The sequence below is a fragment of the Genypterus blacodes genome, unplaced genomic scaffold (assembly GCF_046128005.1).
Source record: "Genypterus blacodes isolate CSIRO-AG114 ecotype Tasmania unplaced genomic scaffold, CSIRO-AGI_Gbla_v1 ptg000012l_1, whole genome shotgun sequence".
Lineage (NCBI taxonomy): Eukaryota > Metazoa > Chordata > Actinopteri > Ophidiiformes > Ophidiidae > Genypterus > Genypterus blacodes.
This window is the reverse complement of record NW_027466826.1, coordinates 1991819-2017922: the sequence shown is the minus strand read 5'-3', so window position 1 is coordinate 2017922 and position 26104 is coordinate 1991819. Positions and strand designations below refer to the sequence as shown.

General features: G+C 48.2%; 2 protein-coding genes and 1 non-coding gene across 6 annotated transcripts in view; all 3 read left to right on the top strand.

Moving 5' to 3' along the window:
• The window catches only part of arid4b (AT-rich interaction domain 4B), a 34907-nt gene extending 26416 nt beyond the window's left edge, over positions 1-8491 (top strand). Inside the window, exons 17-24 of one of the 4 annotated variants that reach the window (XM_076162836.1) lie at positions 2369-2551; positions 3525-3609; positions 3709-3844; positions 4049-5281; positions 5378-5488; positions 5626-5856; positions 5983-6129; positions 6248-8491. In XM_076162836.1, coding sequence (XP_076018951.1) covers positions 2369-2551; positions 3525-3609; positions 3709-3844; positions 4049-5281; positions 5378-5488; positions 5626-5856; positions 5983-6129; positions 6248-6408 — 2287 coding nt within the window. In that variant the 3' untranslated portion in view covers positions 6409-8491. Of the gene's footprint in view, positions 1-2368; positions 2552-3524; positions 3610-3708; positions 3917-4048; positions 5282-5377; positions 5489-5625; positions 5857-5982; positions 6130-6247 lie in introns of all 4 variants that reach the window. The other 3 variants (XM_076162827.1, XM_076162818.1, XM_076162843.1) reach the window with 3 other exon arrangements.
• Positions 8492-9098: 607 nt separating this feature from the next.
• tomm20a (translocase of outer mitochondrial membrane 20) lies at positions 9099-11014 on the top strand. Its single transcript, XM_076166632.1, has 5 exons — positions 9099-9275; positions 9610-9656; positions 9745-9826; positions 9945-10087; positions 10346-11014. Exons 1-5 carry the CDS (start codon positions 9161-9163, stop codon positions 10388-10390), a joined length of 432 nt encoding a protein of 143 aa, XP_076022747.1. The 5' UTR covers positions 9099-9160; the 3' UTR covers positions 10391-11014.
• Positions 10122-10255, top strand: LOC143013238 (small nucleolar RNA SNORA14). The gene has a single exon (XR_012965124.1). It is a non-coding gene; the product is annotated as a small nucleolar RNA SNORA14 (small nucleolar RNA).
• Positions 11015-26104: the final 15090 nt, after the last annotated feature.

Sequence of the window (26104 nt, the reverse complement as noted above, 5' to 3'; positions counted from 1 at the left end):
ACTCCCGGCTCTCACTACCTGCCCTCTGTGCTATTATTATTTCTCCTCTGGCTTCGTCGGCGACAGCCGGCAGAGACATTTCAGAGCGTCAAAGCCTGACTGCTGCCTCTCCGATGGCTTGTAGTGCTGCTCTCTCTCTCTCTCTCTCTTTCTCTCGCTCCCCGTCTCTGTCCATCTCTTCTCCTCTCTGTGATTCTCTCGTCTTGTCACTCTCGCTGCGGCTGTCAGTCCGTGGCCGGGGTTCGCTCACCCAATGCTCGCAGCCAAAAAAAACAAGCCTGTGCTCTTGTTGATTTTCTGCTCTTTCCCCCCTGATCTCTCTCTCTCTCTCTCTCTCTATCTCTCTCTCTCTGACGCCATTTGTGCTCTCCTGTCGATCTCTCGCTGTCCCTCTACCTCTCCCTCGTCATTCTTTTCACTTTTGTGGCTTTTTGATGTTCAGCTTTTGTTAAATGTTCCATGTCGGTGTGAGTGTTTAGTGCATCACAACATAGATGTAAGATAGCAGCTTAGCGACAGCAGCCGGTGGGACATTTGGGACATTTTGCAAATGTTCCACAGTGTTGACTGAGTGTTCCGAGCAGTTGAATGGTCCCGTCTCGGTGAGATGCCTTTTGTCCACTTAGATCAGCGGGTGTCTGTCTAGTTTAGATCCAGCCTGGGCTTCCTCACTCTCCAGTTTCTTATCACAATTTGACAGGCCACAGCGCCTCTGGGAAATGGCCAGTGGCAGTGCTGCATTTAACAGACGTAAACTCAAAATACTCACTGTGCCCCACTGTAGTAGTTTGTCATTTGTCAGGTTGAAGGGACGGTGAAATCTTCAACCTCAAGCGTTCTCTCCCAAGTCGCGCTGTCTCTCTTAGTGACGCCGGCTCTGGATTGATTCGGCTAAGCTCGGGCACATCTGAGGATTGGACTCGGGACTTACAGAGATTTGGGAAGTTTCCTATCAGAAGTCCTTTTGCTGTCGTTGTGGCAGTGTGAAGGGTTTATGAAGGAGCGTCAGGCTGATCTGATCTGAGCTTCATCGATCATATCCAAGGTTTGACATTTACAGCCCATCATCTGGATGGGACCCGGAGGCGTGTAAGGAGATCACGTTTTCTTTCCACAGTCACTTTTACAATTGTGCTTAGATGGAAACGATCTGCTTTTTATTTAATTACTGATGTATGCTTGGGGAACTCCATGAATGCTTAGTTGATAAATATTGTAACTGTAAGCTCCTTCATATGCTTGTTCTGATTATAAGCTCTTCTCTGCCTCGCCTGGAAAGTGTGCAGCACACACACACAACCACCCACCCCCCCACACACACACACACACTCCAGCCATGACATCGGCCAAATACATTGGATTGCACGCTGACAACGTTTCGCTGGGAGCGTTGATGTCATTGTTTGACGTCGCCTGCTGTTGGTTATTTGTTTTGTCTTTCCACAACCAACCGATTTGCCAAAGTCACATGCAGTGAGTTTTTGAAATAATTTGGGATTTTTAAAGTCTTGTCGCGTCCCTGGCATTTCCTCCAATTGTCACACTTGGTCTGTTGCAGAAATAAGTACTTCTTTCCCCGTCGTAGCTTGCGGTCTATCTGCTTTCAGCAGAACCTGCAACGGTTGCGAGAGGGATTGTGCGGAGCATTGTTTTCGTCGCTTTCTCTTTGTGGCAGCAGACCAAATTGGGTCTTGCAGCTGTGCTTCCTTCCAATACTCTAGTCTTGCTTGAAGTTGCTGTGCCGTCTTGCCAAGTTGCGCTTTGCCGTGCTAACCTGCCACTGTGGTCCCTGTGCCTAAACCACTTTACTGGCACTCCTCCACTCCCCTCCAGCTTTGACACCTCCTGACTGTTCCCCACTAGCTCCTCCTTGTGGCCGTTTTGCCTGTCAGTGTGTGTGTGTGTGTGTGTCTGTGTGTGTGTGTGTGTGAGTGAGAATCTTACATGTGCCGTGTGGGTGTAGGGTTAGACAGCCTTGCCTAAATAACAGTAGTTAGGGCAGTGTTATTTCCCATGCAATTCATGAACGAATTATGTATCAATTGCCGAATCACTTCATGTTGTAATGTTCTTTGATAGGTTTACTGTTAATGATTGAGTTGTTCAGGTTGTTGTAGGTTATATTGATTAGGGTTATGAGAGGTTTTAACAGCAAGTTTATGGGTACTTCCTATCAGACAGACACTGAGGAGGAGGAAAATGATACTTTAGAGTTAAGGGCCCGCTATTGTAACGGGACAGGGCAGGCCAGTGTGAGGTAAGCGGGGCTCGCTAGCGTGCAGCCAGCGAGGAGGGCGGGCGAGGGCGGGGCTGTGGTGTTCATCGGGGCAGTCTAGGGTCAGGAAGTGCTGAACTGTCTTTCTTGCAGGGATGACAGCAGTCAGGAGGGGGAGGAAGGGGAGGAGTTTGAGTGTTACCCCCCGGGGATGAAGGTGCAGGTGAGGTATGGGCGAGGCCGCAATCTGAAGACGTACGAGGCCACTGTGAAAGAGGCAGACGTGGAGGGGGGAGAGGTGCTCTACCTGGTGCACTACTGTGGCTGGAACGTCAGGTAAGGCAGGACCTGGGGAGAATCACCTAACGTCTCTATTCACCCAAACAAAAAAAAAATAGACATCTCTTTACCTCCAATTCAGCTCAAGGGGCGCACCGCTACACAGGTGCCCCCCTAATCCCCCACCTCCCCATACCCCCTTGCTTCTGTAACTGATACATCCCTCCTTCACAATTCTGCTTCATCTCGATCTGATCCCATGGTCCGGACTCTGATCACGGTTAACACTGAGCCATCTAGTGGCAGAAACAGCATTGAGCATTTGGGTTGATGTTGGAACATTCCTCAGCTTCTCTGAATCCCCCCTGTCTGTCTCCCTCCCCCTTTTTGCTGTCTGTCTCAACAACAAAAAAAAAGTCCACAGGCAGGCTGGATTTGAACCCAGCTGTAAACCCCCAAATTCCCCCACAGAACATTGGAGAATAGGCCAACCAAAGTGCTGCTACACTCACCTCTACCTCTCAACCCCTCCCCCCTCCTCCCCCAATGGGTCAGGGTTAATGCAGTATCAAGTAGAGTGTTAGGGTACCATGACACTGAGGTTAACTCGTGAAATCAGTTTATGCATTTCATTGTCTCACTGTTGTTGTGTGGTCCTCTAGCACTCTATCAAAGACAGAGGGATGTTCTCTGCATTGTGTCTGTCGTGTGTGATGTCGTGAAACTTTTCATTTTCTCCATATGACCCAAGTAGAACCCTCGGTACTGTTGGGGCTTTGTAGAACATGATTTGTGTGGTGGTTGGTTTTTAAATATTTCTTTCCTCATCGTAAAGGTTTGTCTTTTCCCCCACATAAACACCACTGGGTTTCTTTGTTTGCTGTTGAGGCTTATTGTGTCACAGCAACACGTTGGGGTCAGACAGTAGAGGTGTCAGTGTGTGGTGGGTGGTGTGAGAGAATGTTTTTGAGCGCCGCCGTGAAAGAGCCCAATTGTGAAACTGTCTCCTGTTCTTTGTATTTGTCTTTAGATATGACGAGTGGATCAAGGCAGACAAGATTGTTCGCCCGGCTAATAAGAACGTACCAAAAATAAAGCACCGCAAAAAAATAAAGGTACGGGGCCACGCTGAGTTTACGCTTCCTTTTATTAAAATTTCCACTGACTTTGACGGTGTGACGTTAAAACCTGTTATCATGTTGCAATTCCGACAGAACAAAGCGGAGCGGGAGCGAGACAGGCTGGAGAGGCTCGGCGACAGAGACGATCTGGGCCCGGGGTCCAACAGTAACCGTGTCCCGCGCACGAAATGCGGCCTGAGTCAGGATGTCTTTTCCAAGATGGACGAGGGTGAGGACAAAGGGACTCCGCAGTCTTCAGTCAAGTCTATAGAAATTACCTCTATCCTCAATGGCTTGCAAGGTAGCAACCCTCAAAACGCGTTGCCGTCTTTCGCTCTTCCAGTGATTAGGACTGTGTCTTACTCTGAACTGGCCGATTGCATGTTGCTCTGCGGGAACTAACGGAAATTCTGTCTTGTCTTGTTTGCCTCAGCTTCTGAGATTTCCACAGACGAAAGTGAGCACGAGGATGATGAAAGGGAGCAAGATGAGGACGATCGCCCGGGTTGCCGCAGCAGCCTTAGAAAGGGCCCGCCAGAGTCACCGCAGACATCGGAGAAATGGGAGAGCGGGCCCCCCCCAGAAGCATCCAAATCATCTGCAATCTCAGGAAAGAATCCAAGTTTTGTCAGTCCGGAGGGTCCAGACGTGGCAAAGCACAGAAGCCAACCGGAGTTAGAGGGAGAAGCAAGCACCAGGAAGAGGAAGTCTGATGGTGCGACAGAGAGAACCTCAAAAGGGCCATCGAAAGCTAAGACCAGGAACACCAGGAGTGCAGACTGGTTGCCCGGAGGGTCTCCAAGGAAATTAGAAGAGAAAGGCGCCGGTCCTGTGGACGAGAGGGTAGCGTCCTCCAGCAGCAGCTCAGACGATGACACGGCGCCGCACGCCGAGTCTCAGGCTGAGGGCAGCGAGCGAAGACGCTCAAAAACCAAAGGTTCCTCATCCAAAAAGTACAACGGCATGAAGGAGAAGACCAAAGCTAGTCGATCCGCTGGTTTCTGGGAAATTCCTGAGAAGAGGGCGAAGGTATCTGGGAACGCAGAGGAAAGGCCGGCTGTCCGCTCTAAGGGGCAAAAGGACGTGTGGTCCAGCATCCAGGCCCAGTGGCCGAAGAAGACCCTGAAGGAGCTGTTCTCTGACTCGGACACAGAGGCTGCGAATTCTCCTCCAGCACCTGTGTCCTCATGCCTGGAGGAGCCTCGAGCCGAGCAGGACGGAGGCCCAGAGGAGGAGGCCCTCGAGGAGCAGATGGAGACTGACAAACTGCAAGAATTTCCCAGCAGCGGGAGCAACTCTGTCCTCAACACGCCACCGACCACGCCCGAGTCCCCGTCAGGCGGGGGCAGCACTACAGAAGACCCCAGCCAAGCACCGCCTTCCTCCCCTCCGCCATCCATAGAGCCCGCCTTGCCCTCCGAACCGGCCTCTGCCACGGCTCCTCTAGGACCCATACAAGAAGAACCGGCGGGTGGGCGCAGTGAGACTGACAGCAGCACCGTGGAAGTGGAAAGCCTGGGCGGGGAGCTGCAGGACCTTCCCCAGGACGAAGGTGCAGGCTCCCCCTCCAAAGTGTTCGCTGCCAGTCCCTCCTGCAACAGCAACAGCAACTGCAGTCTCGAGCTGAGCAACAGCTGCCAGCAAGAAAACGAGCAGAAGTCCAAAGGTATAAATATTGACATGTGAACATGACTAAGTGCTCTCTGTGTTTGACAATCTCTTATTTTGATGTACTTTTGCGGTCTGTCTGTTTTCTTTGTAGCATCTGGGGCTCAGAAACGGCAAAAGGAATCACAAACAGGTGGAGCCTCAAAGAAACCGAAGCCAAACCGCAAGAGTCTGGGTGTGCCTCCCAAAAAGAACCGGAAAGCGGGTAAGAAGAACCATAGAACTGCATTGGCAGGCTGTAACAGTTACATTTCACACTCACTGAGTTTTTGACACTGAAGTACCTAGATGTAGAATGCAAATCACAAGTTATCTAATTTCTTCCCCTCTGCTCCTCTCCAGCCCACAGCAGCGACAGCGAGGACCAGTCCGTCATCGAGGGCGCCGCCAAAGCCGCCGCTTCCAAGAGCAACACGTCGGACGTGAAGGCCACCGCCACCGCCTCGCCCAAGTGTCCCGGACGATCGCCTCCTTCGAGCCATAAGTACCACAAGCAGAGCGACCATGACCACGTGCTGCACCGCGAGCACCACGGGAGAACGCCACGCATCTACAAGTGGAGCTTCCAGATGAGTAAGTGTATGGTGCTGTTCTGCACAATCCTGACCGAAGATTAGTTCATTTTACTTTTACTAATTAGATCTGGCATACACACATGTTGGGTCTTTTGTGTAATTTGCTGTTTCATGCTCTATCTAGCCGACCTGGAGAAGATGAGCAGCCTAGAGAGGATCTCCTTTCTTCAGGAGAAGCTACAAGACATCAGGAACCACTACCTCTCCCTCAAATCTGAGGTGGCCTCTATTGACCGGAGACGGAAACGTCTGAAAAAGAAGGAACGAGAAAGTGAGTCCGCTCTTTGTATTATTAACAATGTAGCGCCGACGGCAGTAACCAGGAGCCTGTGTGGTCTCAGAGCCCATCTTAACCAAACACTGCTTCTGTTCTGTTCTGTTGTGTTCAGCAGGCACGGTGGCTGCTTCATCCTCGTCCTCGTCATCCTCCTCACCGTCCTCTAGCTCATTGACGGCAGCGGTCATGCTGACCTTGGCGGACCCGCCGGTCTCATCCTCATCGTCGTCCTCCTCCTCACAGAACTCTGGGGTATCAGTGGAGTGCAGGTGACAGGATCTGCCAAGGAGGAGGCACCGCACGAAGCACTTAACCAGCACCCTGGGGTCACGGCCCCCATTCCCTTCCAACAGAACAGACAAGTCAACCTACATACTGTAACTACTGGGGCACAAAAACCAGACCAGAGACAAAAAATAAGAAACAAGCACTATTTTCTATTGACAACTGTTTCCTTGGCAAGCTAATGGCACTTAAGTGCACTTTTATGAAGATTGTTTAGGGGGATGATTTGTCAAAAAAATGCAAAATTGTCTTTTGCGTTTTCCTTAATTATACATTTATAAGAATTGTTTTTGCAAGCAATAATTGTTTCCATTTGATAAAGAGATATTGCTTAGGGACGACACCCAGTGGAGACCCCTCTGCGCTCTGTCCTCATAGCCCAACATGGCACAGCTTGTGCGTGCCGTTTTATTATGGGGAATTCAGAGGAACTGCCACATTGGCATTAAGGGGACACTTAATGTAACTTTGCTAAGTTTCTCTGTCCACTCTCATTATTAAGGCCTTCATATGGTCAATAAAGCTCAAGTGGTTGATATATGCTCCTCACAAGTACAGGATCCTGTACATGTTTGCATTGAGTCATAAAGATGTGAAGGATAGGCTCCACCCACATCCACAGCGGATGAATCCAGAATGATTCTGTAGTGCCTTCTTGTTCTTTTCTACGGGGCACTTTGAGACAGGACCACACTTTTTCTTGGTCCTGTTATCAGATCAGAGGGTTTGAGGGTCACCCAAAAAGACTGAAGAATACCGTATGAATGAGCAGGCAGTGAAAGGCTGTATCTGACGGATACGATTGGTTTCTATCAGCATAGATGGTAATATTTAAGAAATATAATTGTCAGCAATGAAGCAGAACTCCTGTACTTTACCACCTGTTATCTACTACTGAATACTCATCCAGCCTGGGTATAACTGTTAAGTTTGGCAGTATATAATGTGCAATGATGGCAGTTGAGAATTGCAATGGTTACATTTCTTCAGTTCAGCCTTTTCAGTGCCCATGTGTGTTTTCATTCTTTTAATCCACCCAGTCCATTTTCGCTTCAGAACACCTGTAACTGGATCAAGTCAACGTTAAGGCAACCATGCAAGGTATTTACAGCATTCACTGTGTACCGCACCACAAACAAATTGAACTAAATCACAGTTGTCGTGTTCCAAACAAACTGCAGTTAATTTGTTAAGAATCCATTGCGTTCACTAAACAAAGCAAAGCGTGCTTTTTTTGCATTTCCATGGAGTTTTACTTCTGATCAGTAATGACAAGCCAGCTGTCTTGTCATGTATTTGAAACAAAGACTTCCTCACATACTCACCCCCTACCAAAAAACATTTGGTTCTGTTTCATGTACTATGACCAGAGTAATGGTAAAGATATTGTAAATGTGCATTTATATCATAAATGGACGTATCTGTATACATTTCTGAAGACATCTCCAGTGTTTCCTTTGTATAGACTCCCTACTGTATGATAACCTGAAGTTCTGTTTTGTTTGGCACCTGTATGTAATTGTATGCTTTTGTTATACATTTGTATATTGAGAAGTGTTTTGAGTCAAGCTATTTAATATCTTGCACTGTTGATAACATGTACTTTTCTGTACAGACAGTTTTATGGTTTTAACTGTAGTTTGAGTGTAAATACTGAGGGTTAAAGCATGTCTGTCCCCCCTCCTTTGTCCTCATTCTTGTTCCCTTATAGGAACAGATCTATTTGTTTGCGTTAATGTTTTGTTCAGCCTCTTTCATCAATGTTTTTTTTTCTTTTTTAATGTCATGTTTTGCTTTAGTTTGTATTCTGTTTTGTTTTCCTATAGCTTGTGCTTGTAAGAGAAGAATGGTGGTTTTGGATGCGGCTGAACTATTTTCCAACCTGTATATGGCGGTATGAACCTGTATGGAAAATGGTTCATAGACTAAGAGAAAGTTAAAGGAGCTTATTGAAAAATGCTCAATAGTATTTATTAGGCTCATCTGATGATGGTTATTGTGTAATTTATTGTAAAAAATGTAAGCAAAACAGAAGCCTCTGTTTTAAATAAATGCCATAGTTTGTGAAGTATTCACTGTCTCTGTTTCTATGTCTGCAACTGAAACATGTTCAATAGAAACTTGCAACATACCAAAGCAGTCAACATTTATCATTTCATAACTGATGTTATTTATTGTATTTTGTTAAATACATTTCCCAACAATACATTCCATTAAGTTGAGGCTCAATTTCTGGGGAACCTCCAGGGCTTTGTTATATGTATATGCAGGAATAACAAATAATCCATTATATAGTGTGTAATATGTCATAAATACCCATACATTGGATTTTTTTATTTCCAACAATCTCATTTTTCTATGTAAAGTGAATCTAACTGTATTGAAAGTATCATTGACAACCACCGGAAACATGCGACAAAACTCGAGCTGAGGTCATAATAAATTAAATTACAAAATAAAATGTCTTCCAGATTTGCCATAAAATAAATGTATATCTGTGGGTTTGCAATACATTTTAACCGATTATTCTTACACTGATAAAAATAAGTAAACCATTTTACGTTCCAGCAACCATTCTAGCTGTTCGTGTCGCATTTATACCGTGTAATATCTGTGACGCAGACTGCCGCGCGCTGTCGTCGCGTCTGAACTACGTACTTCCTTTCGCCACTTCCTCAGCAGCTCGCTAGCTGCTTGCTAGCTAGCCTGCTGCGTATCGTGCTTATAAATCGTTTTAATAATGAGGACGAGCGCCATCGTGGCGGGGCTGTGCGGGAGCCTGTTCGTTGCTTACTGTATTTACTTTGACCGGAAGCGGCGGAGTGACCCCGGCTTCAAGGAGAAGCTGCGTGAACGTAAGTGGCTCATTGGGGGGGAGGAAGTTAGCCTATATGAAGTGAGCGGCACCGGCTGTAGGTCAGTTGCCATGTGGCCGGCAGAGTGTAAGGAGTGGGGAGCCAGAGGGCTCCGTACTCGAGGGGAAGATACGGCAATAATGTCGTTATTTTTAACCAATTTACTAGTAGAGACGTGACGACATTCGTTGTTACTTATTCTGCTTATTTTTGCAAAGACTTTTGTCAGAGCAGGCAAAGAAACATCCCTAAAACATCGAGCATGCTAAAGCTAACAGCTAACCGCATGTTCGTCGGGTTCCACCTCAAGTCTAAGTTATTTTCTTCCTCACAGGCCGGAGGAAGAAGAAGGGCTCCAATTGGAATGCTCCCTTGGCAAAGGTAGGTTAAATAGGACGTGTTGGTGTAATTACGGTTTGATTTTCTTGTCAAAGTCAAATTGAGAATTAACTTGTCGTTGACTTCGAAGCTGCCGGACCTGAAGGACGCGGAGGCCGTGCAGAAGTTCTTCCTGGAGGAGATCCAGCTGGGAGAGGAGCTGCTCTCACAAGGTGAAGACACACTACAGAAGCACTTAATACACCGGAGACGCCGGTTGCATTAATTCCTTGATTTCATTTAAAAATACTGCTAAGTTATTTTCAATCGTAACATGCATCTGTTTCCCAGGCGACTTTGAGAAAGGCGTGGACCACCTGACCAATGCGATCGCAGTGTGTGGTCAACCCCAGCAGCTGCTTCAGGTGCTCCAGCAGACTCTGCCACCTCCGGTCTTCCAAATGCTGCTGACCAAGCTGCCCACCATCAGCCAGGTGAGGTCAGACCACGTGTGCGCAATTGCCACTTCAGCACTCTTTACAAACCCCCCAGTTAATCTCTGTGACTATCTGGGACAAGAAAGGGTGCAAGAGGAATCTTAGAATTATCCAAAGCTGAGAGATATGTCAGTTACTCTGGGCTATTTCACCTCTAAGACATCTCATTGTGCTATAAATTGTGCGTTTGCTGCTTATGAGTGGTCGCAAACAAACTTTTTGTAATTGACCTGACGGAATCCCTTTGTCTTGCAGAGACTCGTCAGTTCTCAGTCATTAACCGAAGACGATGTGGAGTGACCGCGTGTGGATGAGATTGAGAGATGTGAATCGGCCGCCGGTAGTCGGTGGCGTGGTTTCGTGTACTAATTCTTGACGGGTTGTTTTGGTACGTATCACTATTGTGCATGAGTTCTGAATCGGGCTCAGATCACAGCTTCCTCCTCTGCCACCACCGCAGTACATCCAGCTTGAAGTTATAAACCCATGTGGTGACATTTGGTCATTGAAATGATGAAAACATTCCGAGTTCCTCATTGTGACTCTTACCAGCTTTCATCTTTCAGGACTATTGTATTTATTTCCCTTAAATCATTAGTTTTGTTTGCTGTGTTTATGTTCTATGCTCAATAAAGACACTATTTGCAATATGTAGATGTTTGTTACATATTTTTGTGCACTTAAAACATGTAGGAAATGTGCTTTGCAATGTCTACACTGAGCAGAAACACACCTGATTTTTTGTTTTTGTGGCCTTTTCGTCAATCTTGCCTGGCCGTCTGTAAGGTCAGAGGTCACCCGGTTATAGATCACTGTCAATTATTTGCTGAGATTGTTTTGAGATTTATTTTTATATTACACTGTTGTAAATCTGGATGTCGTTTTGACTGAAATCTAAACAATAAAGCATGAAAATCAGTGTCACGAGTCTCCAGTAGATGGCAGTAGTGGTGCACAGGAAATGAAGTAGTGGGAAGTTTGTGTCTCTGCAAAAGCTGAAATGGCTTGTTTTTCTGAATGGAGGTTATGGTTCTAACCCAATGATGAATAGTAAGGAGTTTTATGCAACATAAAGCAAAGTTGACTCAGAGCATGTTATGGCTGATGTGTTAGAAGGCAAGGGTTTAGAATTTGCAGCAGTCAGGTCCATGGCATTACAATGCACTAAGGTGTTGAAGCGTTGGTCTGTAATCGTGCTGCTTAAACCCTGATGGTGGTCAACATCAACACAGACGCTGCCAGGGAAAAGCTCACATGGCTGGTTTAGGGGGATTTCTGTTTCCAGCCAGCATGTTCACACATAAGAGCTTGTGTGGGAGTCTTGTCAAACTACAGTGGCTTGACTGTACGTGAGAGGGAGAAAGTGGAGCTGCGCGCAGGGAAGGAGGCAAGGGAGGAACTCTGCTTGAAAGTCTCTCTTGGAAGACAAATAGAGCTGTAATTATTTTTATCCCTGTCTGCAGCTGTTTTTCTAAGGGCTTTGGCCGCAGCGCTCTGGTCCTTGAGGTTGCCAGGAAACGAGTGCAGCGGAAAATAGTTTTTCTACATTAGGAATGAAAAATGAAAATTGAACAGTGGCCCAGAAATGTCGAGCGAAGACTAAATGGCAGACAGTGTTCCATTTTCCATGAACTCATGTGCTCGCTCCACAGCCCTTTATTCAGCACTCCTGCTATTTTGCCATTTTGTGGAAAGAAGAAGCCTGTCAAGGGGCCTGCGGGGATGTCTGGCAATGAGTGTGACTGTGCGTGCGTCTCTGTGTGTGTGTGTGTGTGTGTGTGTGTGTATCCTGAAGAAGTGAACTGTTAATTTGTCCTTTGGGGAGGCAGAGGAGAGAAATAACAGACTGTGTTGGAGGTCAGACTGGAGCTGTGTGGCGCTGCTGGCACTGGCGTAGGAACAGGTTCATGGTCCGGGCCAGATCCCTCCACAGTATGCCTCTGGCCCGCTTCTCCTGTAAATAAACACTCCGTTACTGGCGACATACTCCGTCCCCTGTGGACCGGACTTGAGGAAGACGAGGCGTCATTGAAGGCTACTCGACAAGTTCCCTAACTACCTGCCAAGAAAGCCTCCAGCCACACAGTAAAGCTTAAAAACCCGACCTGACATGGTGAATAATTGAGCTGTTAAGCTTTCAAACAGGAGCGAGACAGCAAATCCATGTCCACGTTTGTCCTTACTGGACAGAGGACCTGCTCTGTGTCTCTAATTGGGATCAAACACCCTTTAAACACGCCGTGTTCCGACTGCATGTGAGTCTACAGCATATGAATGAGTTATGAGTCAGCTCTTCATATCTGATGGAACAGGCCATGTGGAAGCGAGTAGGTGACATATTTGGCAGTAGGGGGCACTGTTGCTCCAGGGTTTACTTCCAGCCAATGAAAGGCAACTGAATGGAGGAAGAGAGAGAGAGAGAGACAAAGAGAGAGAGAGGGAGCAGTTCCAGTTGACAGCAATAACAATGGCAGTGCCTGCAGCATAGGCACCATGTGCTTACCAGAGGTGATTTTTAATAGTTCCTAATCTTTTTTTAATCTCCATGTGATGAAAGATGCCCCTGCTTCACTACAACCCCTCCACCCTTTCATTACAGGTGCAGGAATTAACCTGTTAATGAATGTGACATTAGAATCCTGGGATGAAGCACTAACCAGGGTAAACACGCAGCGGCTCCCCGACACATGCCAGCGCTCAACTACTGCTGTCATTTGTTTGCATGGATTCTGATCATATGTCAAATGTTGTATTGGGAATATTATAATCAGTTAAGCTCTGTAAGTCATTACTGAAAATCCTGTCAACAAATTACACCACTGATTATCTTGCTGTGTTATTACAGTTTGAGACTTTGACTATCCGAGCTTGATTACTGCTCAGTATGCGAGCGTCTCACACACACACGCACACACACACACACACACACACACACAGACACACACAGACACACAGATCACTGTGCTCTCTGGTTTTGTAGAATAGGAGCAGCCATGTTTGGGACCTTAAGCAGAGTCTGAAATAGCTCTGTTGTGTGTAGTTGCTATAGCAGCTTCACGTAGCTCTGCCACACGGGTCTTGATTTAAGGTCCTCCGTGTGTTATCACCGAGCAGCCATTTCTCAGTGTGTCAAGTGTGTATGCAGAGGCCTGGGCTCCTCCTGCGTGCATGTGTGTGTGTGTCGGTTTTTTTGAACACTTGTTTTTCTGCCTCAGAGCCTCCATGTCTGTGGCCTAGTTGCTGATGTCATGGCTGTTGGTGCCCGAGCGGACCGAGGCACTCTGCGGCCTACTGTACGTTGTCATGGCGAGGGCAGGCGGAGGAGGGAGGGAGGGAGGGAGGAAATACGAGACCATGCATGTCCAGGCAGTGCCAGCGGCCATAATAAAGTCTGCTGCTCTCTGCTTAGCACTGCTGCTTGCGTGCGCCGCGGCAACACGGTATATTAATTACCCGCCGCCTCCGTGTCATTCACCAGTGAAGAGGAGGTTGGGGGGGGAGAAAATTTTCCAAGGCACGTCCTAAAAATAAAGCCCCACTGTACGTGCTCAGAGTATTAACTTCCACACAGATGACCCATTTTTCCATCTCAAAGGGTCTGCGGATGGGTGGAAAAAGAGCGGGGTGAGGAGGGAGGGGGGGGTGGGGGGAGGAGGGAGGGAAGGCGGCGGCGAAGCCAATCACGTGAATCTAAAGCAGGCAACAAATCCTGCCGGATTTCTCTTCCTCTGCGGGGCAAAGCCTTATTGTCATCTGTTTTTCCATTTCTCCGCTGCGCTCCTCTCCCCTGTGGTAATTGAACGTCTCCCGCCGCCCCTTTTTTCTCTTCCTGCACATTTTCTCCCCTTTACTTTACCCAGCCACCATGTGTAGTCTGAGCCTGTCTGTTCAGCCGGGGCTGTTTACATTCCCTGTAAAGTGTGAGCTGCAGGGTGTGGAGAGCCCCCCCCCCCCCCACACACACACACACACACACACACACACACACACACACACACCCCACCCCACCCAGCCACTCTGGCAGCCTCTCTCCAATGTCACCCTGCCTCTATCTCCACATCACTAGATCCTTGATAAGAGTGAAATTCAATAGCGCTTCTTCGCTCGGCGAGTGCATCACACGACCTGTGAATTCCTGTTTACACTGGGCGGCTTTTCATATTTAGGCCCGCTAACGAGGCTGTCTGTGTTACACACGCTGGTGTTGCGTGTGTCATGAATGGAGAGACACAAAGGCGCATAATGACGGAGCGAAACAGGGGAGAGAAAATATCTCTCTCATCCTGTCGTCTGTCATCAGCGTTATCTACGCTGCGATGTAGGCCAGGAATGAAACAAAAACAGGGAAGTGGCACACGCACACAATGGAGTGGTGGAGGGTGAGGAAAGGGTTAACCAAGCAGACTGTGCTCTGTAATTCCCCCTCCCCTCCCCTCCTCTCTCTCCCTCCCCATGCTTCCCTCTGATGTGCCTTCCTGTCTCAGAAGGCGGGTGCAGTGCAGCAGCAGAGAAAATCATGAGAGTCAGACAGGCTTGTTTTGCATACTGTAAGTCTCCTGCATTGACTTGTAGCAAATCCCTGCCCTCAGGAGGCATGTCAGGGGGGATTAATGGAGGGCTGGAGCCTCACAGAGTTTCCCATTGTCGCAGCCCAGGCCCCTCTGCACTGTATTCCCATCCCACGTCGAGCCGAGAGAGGAAAAAAAAGAGCGAGGGAGCGAGCCGAGGTGGGGATGAGAGAGAGAGAAGGGGGGGGGGGGTTCAATGTGTGTGTACGTGCGACGTGTGTGTGTCGGGAGGGAGGTTATACAGTGGTGTTATTTCCCTTTGCCCTGATTCTTTTGAGCTGAGCTGAAGGGAGGGGGGAGGAGGAGTGTAAATAATGTATCTGGAGCAGGGTGGTGGCGAGGAGTGTGAGTGTGTGTGTGTGAGTGTGTGTGTAAAGTGCTGAAGGTGGGAGGGGGGAGGGGGGGGGAGGTGTGTGGCCCGACGTTGCTGCACAGGAAGCTGGGAGCTAGGAGGGTGTGTGTGTGTGTGTGTGTGTGTGGAGGAGGGGTTCAGGGGGGCGGTGTACACACTGTACTATAGCTACCAGGCTGCCTGGGGAATGTGGGGCCTCCACCACCACTGTGTTGCAATCCTCCACTTCCTCCATGTTCCCGCTCGCTCTCCTACCAGCGCCAGCAGACACACATCAATAATGAAAGGGAGCGCGTGCAACAACGTTGTGCCGCTGCAGCGAATCTAATGTTTTCAGTCCCGGGGATGAAGATTTCATCGAGTATTCTGCTTCAAAATACTATTTGTGATACGAGAGTATTAACATTTTTGGTGACTTTGTATTTACAGAGCAGATTAAAATGTAACTTCCGTCCTTATGTGTACTCGCACACTTTGCTCTGATGCTGTTGTGCACTACATATAAAGGATTTGTTGCTTCATTTGATGGGTTTGAAGAGGAAGTACAAGCAGGTGAGGAAGTGCAGATGCAGCTCTCCATCTGTTTACATAATCAACGTATCTCTTTAATCAAATTAGATCCAAAGTTTTTTCATGCGTGTTAAAGTTATATCTGTCATCTCTCTGTCCTGCCTTCTCCATTTTCCGCCTCACTTCCTGCTTTCATTGTTTCCTTCCTTCCTCCTTTCCTTCCTTTGTTTATTTCCTTCAGCCCTTTATTTCCCCCTCTTCCCTCTGTTCTCTTTGTTGCTTCTGTCAGTAGAAAATATCTTCAATATCTTCATTTGTGCGACACCTAAGTACATTTTACAACAAAGATTCACTTCTTTTCCTTTGAATGCATGTTTTTTTTTTACCCTTATTCTTCTCCAGGATTCTTCTTTTTCATCTTCCAAAACAAGAACTACTCTATAATCAGCGGTGACATGATCTTTGTTTAAAGCCTCGTCACTCGTCTCCCTCGCCGAACGTGTCGGCGTGATGAAACTCTTCACTTACACTCTCACACATGAACTCTTATCTCTCTGTGTTCGTCTCCCTCACTGCTCCAGCTTCTCCTTTTCCTTCTCCTACACCTGCTTTGTTTTCCTGCACGAATCTTAAAGGGACCTTAACCTTGAAACATGAAAGTAACTTGAACTCCCACCACTACATCGAATGCAATCTCTCGCTCTCTCCCTCTCCCTCCCTCTCTCTCTCCCCTTTACGTGCTATGTAACCTTGGTGTAACTTTTTTCTCATTTCATTTTATCAGCCTTTACAGCGCTGCGTTGCCACGTGACCCCTCTGCAGCTTGGCTCGCTACAACCCACTCGCTCACCCGAGAACTACAAAGTGCGTTTGGCGCCTTTGCATCTTGTGTAACCGCTGTCTTTTGAAAGACTTTGAGCCGCGCGCCTCATCAATTCCCTACGCAAAAGCTAAATTTGAATCTGAAGCGAGCACATGAGGGGGTCGCTTATCTGCGCCGCTCGTTTAATCTTATTCATTCATGCACGCTATTTATATGACAAGTATGTGCTGTTTATGTAACCGCCTTTGCACTGTGTAGCGTGTGTATGTATGTATGTGTGTTTGTTTCGATGTGTTGTTCATGCATGCGAGGGATGACAGAGGAGCCGAGCGCCATGTAAATTCATAACTTGACAGGGGCAGAGAATGTTGTTTATCTCAGCGGGATGAAAAGCGACGCCCCCCCCTCCGCACATTAAAGGCCCCCAGTTTGTGATGTTCTGCATTAGAGTGAAAACACGCTTGAAAGAGAAAATCGATCCCCATCATCAATCCGACTCTTTCATGCTCCTCTTCTTAACGCTTCAAGTCTGTATTTTCTCCCTTTTCGAGCGAGGGTGAGAGCGAAGCCAGGCGAGTTACACAGCGTATATACATCATTAAGCCTTCACGTCAACGTCAAACAAGTTTCAACTGTAGAAAATTGCGAAATAGGCCTCCGGTCTGCGAGGGAGACGTACTTATCCTGGCAAAGTCTGGACTTATTCGTCATCTGGGGCCTTTGGATTTGTCGCATCGAATCTGCTTTTCTCAATGAAGTGGGGAGGGAGATTACAGGCGAGTATCCAGTGAGATAATAACAGTAAGTCGTGCTTTGGCGCTCAAATGAAAGTCCTCAAGAGGATGATGGGAAGAATGGAGCCACATCATACGTGACATCTGATTCTCACGCCCGGCGCCGAAGCTCTTTTAGTCCCGACGTTATATCCTTCTTGGAATTATGACTTCTTTCTGCCCTCAATCCATTTAGAATACCGGTCAGCCTTTGAAATTGTTCGCCGACCCCCAAGCTGCCAAGCTACGCCACTCTGTGCTGTCCTTCATCCCTGCTTTTCACTCCCCCACCCCCCCACCCCCAAATCCTCTTCAAGGCCCAGCTGATCCGGCGTGTAGCCGAATTCATTATCGCCGTAAGACCAGTGAAATATTTGTAGGAATCAGCTGTCACTCCTAGACGATGTCGTTTCTTCGCAGCCTCGATTCAGAAACGCGCAGAAGAAATGAGCAGCGACTGATCGCCTCACACGACGGTTCCTTACGTGGATCCTTCAGCGAATTCCTGGCTCACATTCAAGCGAATTGAGATCTTTGATTTTCAAATGTGGAGTTTCTCTCAGCGCTGCCTCACGGGTTTTGATAAACATAGCAAACTGGAAATAGATAGTGATTCACTTTGAGAAGACATCTCAAAGTCTTTCTGGAGTGTGCCGCCTCAATGGGAGGATTACGCAACACATCATATACTTAGAGAATGGTGGAATACTTATAATTCCATTCTTGTATGTCTTTAATTAATGGCAGTGTGGAAAAATAATCAAGAGCTTTGAATCCGAAATGGTTCAGGGATTATAGTTCTATTACCAAAATGGATCCTGGTTCCTTTGCAAATACTGTGATGGCTGTTTCCTCCCATTTTCCGGAATATTCTCTTACATATACACTATATATGGTATCTACTGATTTACAGGCACCCCCCCTGGTGCGTGGCTCCCTCCCTCTGTTTGGTATCTTCCAGTGAAGTGGTGTATAAGCTCACAGTAACGAATGCACAGTTTGCTTCAGAGACCGAGAATCAATGAAGTGCTATGAATAACTCTCCATCTGACCTATTTCACACTAAAGCTTTGATTTCTCTCCCTGTTTGGAATCTATATACAACCGCTGTGATGTGATGAGTATAGCTGAGAAGATGACAGACCTGCACAATTAGCATTTGCATATAAAAAGGCTGTTTGATATCTGCTTTGATGGTGGTTTTCTTCTTCCTCGTCAGAAGGCCAGAAGTGGAGGCAACCAGAAAAGTTCTTCACCCCTCCTTCCTGGATAATCTACATTCCTGGAGTTGATCTAATTTAATGGACTTGTAGATGATTAATGAATCAATTACTGGATACAGCATGTGATCCCCGGGTGTCAGCACTGTCTGTGGCAGCACTGTCAGCTTTACAGAATGAAAGACGCACAATCGTTGCGGCGACTCGCACGCTGCCAGCTCAATGTGCTCCTGTAATTATAAATGCATGGAATAATTAACAAACAACTTCATTATCAGGTCATTACACGTGGGGTCATCTGGGGTCGTCCACAAGGGACGGCTGACGAGTCGCGCTCACAGATGATTGCACTTCGTCTGGACCGACCGCGTGACAGAAGATTGAGTTCATCCTGAAGCGAGAAATGCGCCGAAGGCTTTTAGTGCGGAGGCGATGCTCTCAGTGTGAGGCCCTCTTTGCTGCATACAGCTTAGAGAAATGGAGCAGCACACACACACACACACACACACACACACACACACACACACACACACACACACACACACACACACGCACACGCACACACACACACGCTTCTTCACCCCCCACTCCATTCTTCCAGTGGGACAGCTTGTTGACATCCATTAGGAGGTTTCCCAGCATAGAGCCAAGCCAGGAAAGAGGGCTAATGATGTAATTCCCTGAGAGATGACATTAAAATGTCAAAGTGCTGCAGCTGACATCATCCATTTAGCACACATTTTCCAATAATATTCATTTGTCTTCCCATTTTCCTTTCCCTAAGCTTTCCTTCCTGGAAGCTGGAGCTCCCCACCCATTCCAGCGCCTCTGGGCTCTACTTAGGTGTGCAGCCACACGACGGAGGACTGGAATAGTGGGGATATCATCAAAGCAACTCTTCCCCAGTGGCTATAAACGCCCTGCTCCACAAAGCAGCGTTTGCAGCAAGATACAGTATGTGTGTCGCCTTACATTTTCCCCTCGTCTTTCAAGCTCCAGCTGATGCTAATTCATCTTGTCTGCGCAACAAAGACCTACACACTCTCCGATACACCCACACCCACACTCACACACACACTCGGGCACGCCTCATTCTTCCACCTCCTTCACAGCCTCGCCGACACGTGGAGAAAAAGGGCCCGAGGACAATTTCGTGTTGCCAATCTACAGATTTCCTCCTGGAAATGTGCGACAACATGTGCACCATCTGATTCATCATGAAGTCCATGTATCCTACACATGAATTTGACCAATATGTGCGAGCGAATGAAAAGAACATCTTGTACAAATCAGTAATCCACCTGACTCGTGCTCCAGTTTTTATTCCTTTTGTACGGATCAACAAATAGCTTTTCCCAGAGAAAATGCAGAAACTGAATCATATTTGTATGAGGGAGGCTTGACAGCTCCCTATTCTTCAGCCCAGTGAGTGGGCAGGCTTAGACGTCAATAATGGATGCTTGAAGACAGAGTAAGTAGACGTGAACTGGAAGCAGAAAAGGGGGCTGCGCCTCACTCAATAATGAATCAATTGATCCCCCTGCAGATGATGGATCGGGTTGCTATAACGACAGATACAGAGTTACCCAGAGCGAGAGGCGAAGAGAGGATTGTTCCCCGAGACCCGCAGCTCGTCTAGAAATGAATGCGGCAACGCAGGATGTAGTTAATGAGACGGATACAAGCAGAAAGACAGATTCAAAGATCAGGAAAGATGCATAATAAATAATGAATATTCACCATTTCTAAACAACCCAAATGTGTTTTGCAGCTTGAACATAAACACAGATGTTTGTGTTTACGTTGCGGGAGCCGCGTCCCTTTCTGATTGATCTATATCCCAGTCAGGACTGAATTCACATGTGGGCTGAGCTGCATGTAGCGACGGCTTCTACTAAAACCAACATGTTTACCGTGTCTGCATGTGTGCGTTGGGTTGCTGTGGCAACGTGACTGATGCTGGTCCAGCTGGGACCATGTTGCCAAGTAACAGCTGAGTTATGAGAGCGGAGGAGAGGAGCGTGGGCGTTGGGAGGGGAGTGGGCGGAGGGAGCGCAGAGGATACAAGGACTTTTACAAAGACACCAAGCTCTCCTGCAACAAAGGGGGGGAAATGTCTCCCAGGGTAATAATGCATTTATTTAGGTTGTGCCTCTGGATTTAAAATAAGACGTCTTTGATCTCTCTCCTGCTGCGCGTTCCTGCCAGAGAATATTAATACTTGGATGCATCACAAAGAATTCCCAGTCTCCAGGAGGCAGAGAAAATAAGGCACGCCAGCAACATGAGTAATAGCAAACGGCGTGGTTACAGACAAATCGCGTGACATTCTAACTCCGATAAGTCGCACTCGTGGGGAGAAAATTGGAGTAATGAGCGCAGCACTCTGTGGCTGCAGTGACCCCGGCTCTAACATGAGTACAGAGAGGGCACGCAGCCCTGGAATGACTCACGAGCAGGCAGGCAGGGAAATATCGGAAACATTCCAGGCCTCGAGCCCTCAGCTGTAAATGATTGCTTGTCCTTGTAGACCAGGAAGTCCAGGCGTGGAATTGCAGCAAACGGCCTGTTGTTGAGTCAGCAGCAGTTTAGCATTTGGACAGCGAAGGTGAAGCTGAACTCCCTCCCAACCCCCCACGGCGTTCCGAGCTCGGTTTTCGCCGGCTTTAATGGTGGAAATGTGTTTGTGCGATCCGTGAAGTTATATGAGTTAATGGGTTGTGATAACAGCAGCTGGTGGTGTTTTTCATTCGCCCATTTGGACTCAGTCAAAGACAGGTTACACCCACAAACACCCATCTGTGTGTCAAACGATGAAGGAGAAAGGATGACAATATGTTTTTACAATCTATGTACGAGTACGTTCCGCTCATTCAGACACATGAATCATCATGACCTCCTCCCTGCACATCAAGCTCAGGTTGGCATAGTGTGTGTGTGTGCGTGTGTGTGTGTGTGTGTACTCTCCCGATGCTCAAACATGATTATACAAATTATCAAAATTAATTCTAAAGTAATAGACAAAGAACAACTAATAGTTTGATTGACATTATCTGGACAATAACGTTTTATAAACACAAAGCTTATCTCTTTTACCCAAATGAACTCTTCATATGTTTTGGTCTTCTGGCTGAAACTCTTTTGTTCGCTCTCATTAAGAAGGCATTCTTCAGGCTGAGCAGTCTGATTTGTTGTCATGGAAACTGATGTGGATTTCTTGGCACTCCATTTTGGACTAATTGTCATTCTCAGATAAACAAGCGTGCTCACAGACTCAGACTCATTGTTGAAATCACAGCGTTTGTCTCTCTTTGTTATAATACTCTCATGCTCCAGTACATTTCAACAATATACCACAAAAACAATCCAGCACAAGACTGAACGAACGAAAGAGTCCAAAACAACAAACTGCACAAACAGAAGATTCTGGAATCATTCACTAGCTATTCAATCCAAGTGTGCTTCCCAGAAAACTTTTGCAGGAAATGTGCCGTTCGACACAGTTCGTGACTAATGGCTGCATTTATGGACATCCTCTCAAAGATCATAAGGTTTTTGTGGATCCACATTTGTGCAGTTTATGAATAACAGGTGGAGACCAGGAAAAACAAAAACAATGGAGCAAATGTGGTCGTGTGCTTTATATAACCCAGGTTGCCTGTGGCGATTGTGCAATGCGGTGCAGTTGTCTGGGCTGATGTAAACAGAGCCTTAGTGCCTCTGGAGGCTCAGCCATGTGCCTTGATGCAGCAGTTATGGGCACATGCCCTAGTTTCATAAATCAGAGCTTGGAAAAAAAAAAGGAAAACAGTGTGAAGGGAAGAGAGAGGGGGGGGGGGGGGTTTGCAATGCAAGGGGATGCCGAGTGAGCAGGAGAGAGAGAGGGAGAGAGAGAGGGAGAGAGGGAGAGAGGGAGGGAGGTGGAGACAGGGTGGAGGGTGGAAGGCTGAACAAGGCTCATATTGATGTTCCAAACACAGCTGCAGGCGTCAGCTGACTCGTTGGCCTGGAAGCAGCCCCGAGCTCTGCCTCCTGCCTTTATCAGCTTACACTGTGACCTTTATCTCTCTACTGGAATAGATCTCCTTCTAACCCTAACCCCCCTCTCTCTCTCCGTCCCACCCCCCCCCCCCCCCCCCCTGTCCCGTACCACACGCTGTCCCGCTGCCTCGATGACTCGGGACCCCGTTCTCCTCTCTCTCTTTCTCTCTCTCTCTGGCTCTGACTTCTGACTTATGCCGGGGTTCATATCTGCACGCCTCCGCTGCGCTTGGCTCTCTTTTCAGCGCATCAGCACTTTCGGTTGTCTCACACGGCTCAGTTTCCCAGCCTCAACCCGCGCTCTTACACAACACACCCCGTGAAGTCACCGCGCTCCTCACGTCCGCGCCTGATGGTGCTGGATACAGTGAGAGCGGCGCAGAGGCTCTTTGACTTTACAAATAAGTGTCGGTTCAGCAGTCTGAAGCAATGTGCAGCCCTGGTCTCAGATATCTGGATCATTTCCCCGAAATGTTCCTGAAAACAAAGGGAACAAGCGATTAGATCCGCCTCTAAAAAATGACACCTCAGGTTTGTGTGTATTAAGTGAACCTGAAGTTAGAAACCGTGTTACTGCAGGGGCGACGCTGAAGAAGCAGCTGTCGTCAAGTTTGTCCCTGAGGGGCGCTAATCAGCAGAGGTAACTGTCAATCAAAAGGTCCACAGGCCTCGTGGGCTATTTCTCAGAATGTGCCGCCCGCCCCTGTGCTCACACCGACACACACACACACACATACACAGACACACACCTCCTCTCGATGACGTCCGTCAGCGGCAACTCAAGTGTTGCTGGATAGTGTTTCTATGGGAGCTGTCCACCCACGCACAGCAGCGCCTCCCTCCCCTCTCCCCCGACTGTTTGCAGGAAACACTCATCCTTCTCTGGAGATGTCGCCCGCGGCGGCTCATGCACTCATAAATCCTGTGCTCCTTTCTGGGAAATGAAGAGCTTGAAAGATACATACATACACACACTAGAGGGGGGGACGCAAAACACAGCTTGCCAAGTATATCTCCACCGCCTTTTTGACAGTGAAGAGGCTGGATTGAGTGTCTGCCTTCTGTGGGAGGCAAATAAGGACCATATTCTGCGCTCGCCCCGGTTGCTGTGTGTGAATTCGAGACACTGCGGTATCTAGGCAGACCTCGGTGAAACCCAAAACATTACAGGAATGAAAAGTGTTTGGTGGGGGTGGGGTGGGGTGGGGTGGGGGGGAGGACAAAGAGGGAAGGAGGGATGGAGCAAATAAGGCGAGAGAAAGAATAGAAGCATTTAAAGGCTTCAAATGTCAGCCGGCTCCCAGTTAGACAATGGAACACAGCTGTTGCTAGGCTTTGAACTGCAGCTGTCTTTTGTTGCAGAAAAGCATTTGTGTGTGTGTGTGTGTGTGTGTGTGTGTGTGTGAGTGAGTGTGTGTGTGTGTGCAATGTTGACACGTGGTCCCGGGGTTGGTGTGTTTAATGTTGCCCCCCCCCCCCCCCCCCTGCTCTTAAATTTATTAGTACATTAGCGTGCACGCATGTAACAATGATATTTAAATGCAGGGAGCCAAACACGGGTGCAGTGAGGTCATGGAGAGTTACAGAGAGGCACACGAGGAGCCGACCAGCGTGTCAGATGTTCCTGATTTAGAAACGCTTAGGCAGGAAGGGGAGATGTGTGTGTGTGTGTGTGTGTGTGTGGGGGGGGGGGGGGGGGGGGGGGGGGGGGGGGGGTGTGTTGGAGTATGTGTAAGGGTTGAGGTTGAGGGTGGGAGGGGAGGAATGGAGAGAGGGAGACAAAGGACATGACTGCGAAGGACATCCTGTACGATGCAATTCCACGTGTCGAGAAATACGGATCGATCTCTTTCTCTTCGACGCAGCGTGACGGAGGGGTGTTTATGTGTGTGTGTGTCCCTATTGAGTGTGGTCGTTTGCAGATGATATCCGGGCGAACGTCTCATCCTCATCCTCAGCCTCATCCTCATCTCGGGGCTACTACTTTTTCCGATCGGGGCCTTTCGAGACAAAGCGCCATTAAAAAAAGGCCGCGGCTTGATTTTCTGAAGCGTCGCTCAATTACTCAAGGGGAGAGTCATTACCATATCAGAAAGCACAGGCGTGACTCTGCAAATAAAAGAACACATTACCCTCCCTCGCCCCCTCGCTCCCCCCGCAATATGTTTCAATTATTCATATAACGTAAGAGCGAGCGGATAGAACAGAATCACGCCTTCATTTGCATTCTGGGGGAGAAATTAACATTTATGAGATTGCTTGAAGACACACGTTTGCATTTGAGAACTTTTACTCGAGACATTTGTGTGCGAGCACGCGTGTGATGTGTGTGTGTGTGTGTGTGTGTGTGTGTATGTTTCCTCATCTCCTAGCCTCCTTGCATGCATTGTCACACAGGCCATTAAGTAGGCTGACAATATGCCTTAGCGTCAATGTGCCTGAAATGTCACTTTTCACACTACACCATTTTGTCATCGTAGTTACCGGCGCCTCCCCGGGTGCCGAGTCAGCGACTGCTCCACTACGCACGGGGAGGCCTCCTCAATAATTCATACGGAAGCAAACACACGTGGCCCATGCATACGTGTCTGTGTGTGTCTGTGTGTGGGAGTGAATGCGCATGTGTGTGACATACAGGGAGCGGAAAAAAAACAACCCCTTAGGCTGCAGACGGATGATAGCGCTCCGTAGAAATGATGGTTCTTGTTCTGGCATTTTAGTGAAATTGCAGTGATAAAATAGCGCCCTCCCCAACAATGAAACTGTCAGTCAGGGCCATCCATCCAAAAACACCATCGGCTGTCATCGCCATCCACCCCGGTGACAAATTAAAGCACCACAGCCTTTATATTTCACAGCAATGAGTCAGCACAGGGAGGAATGTGTGTGTGTGGAGACGGTGAAGCAGCACACCAGGTTTTTAATGTTGCGTGCAGGTCAGAATGTGGGATTGTAGCTTGAAACTGGAGACTCCCCCCCTGAATAACACGTCGTCCCATCTGATCCGACCTTTGTCTGGCTGTTTCCCCGTCGCCTGCGTGAGTGAATCCCCGACCCCGTGTGCGGCGTCCTGCAAAACCGCGCTTGAAACGTCCAGCATGCGTGCTGACTCTGTGTTCATTCCTCAGTAAATTGATCTAGCTGCTCACTAGACTGGATGGAAAAGGGCCCGAGGGTGGGGGGTGGTAGTGTGTGTGTGTGTGTGTGGGGGGGCACACTACATCAGCAGATGGGGGGAGCCCACTGTTTTTGCCATCACACAACATTCCTCCTCGGCCCCACCCCACATCCCACCCACCGCCACCCCCACCCCCCGGGGCCTGTTTGAACCAGTCGGTGGGAGGCGATGGAGGATTCTCTCATCTGACCTTCACAGCCAGACGTGGAGACAGTAGGTTGACGGTGGTGGGAGGGGCGGGAGCGGGGCGGGGGGGTTAGCAGAGCCCGATATGTCGCTCAGTATTTCCCTGTCAGAGGCCGCGCCGCCTTCAGAGGAAGGTGCGACACCTCGGTGACTCACTCTGCGACAGTAACACTGGTTGGGAAAAACACGAACCACCGGGGGAGAGAACACACGGTGTGTGTGTTTACGTGCATGTTGGCGCTTTGCTGTGACGGAGGAAGGGAATCGATTTTTGTTGCACGTCACGCAAACGCTTTATTAAGAGTGAAATCACAAGTGACATAGCTACATTCATCTCCTCACCTGGCAACCTTCCTTTATACA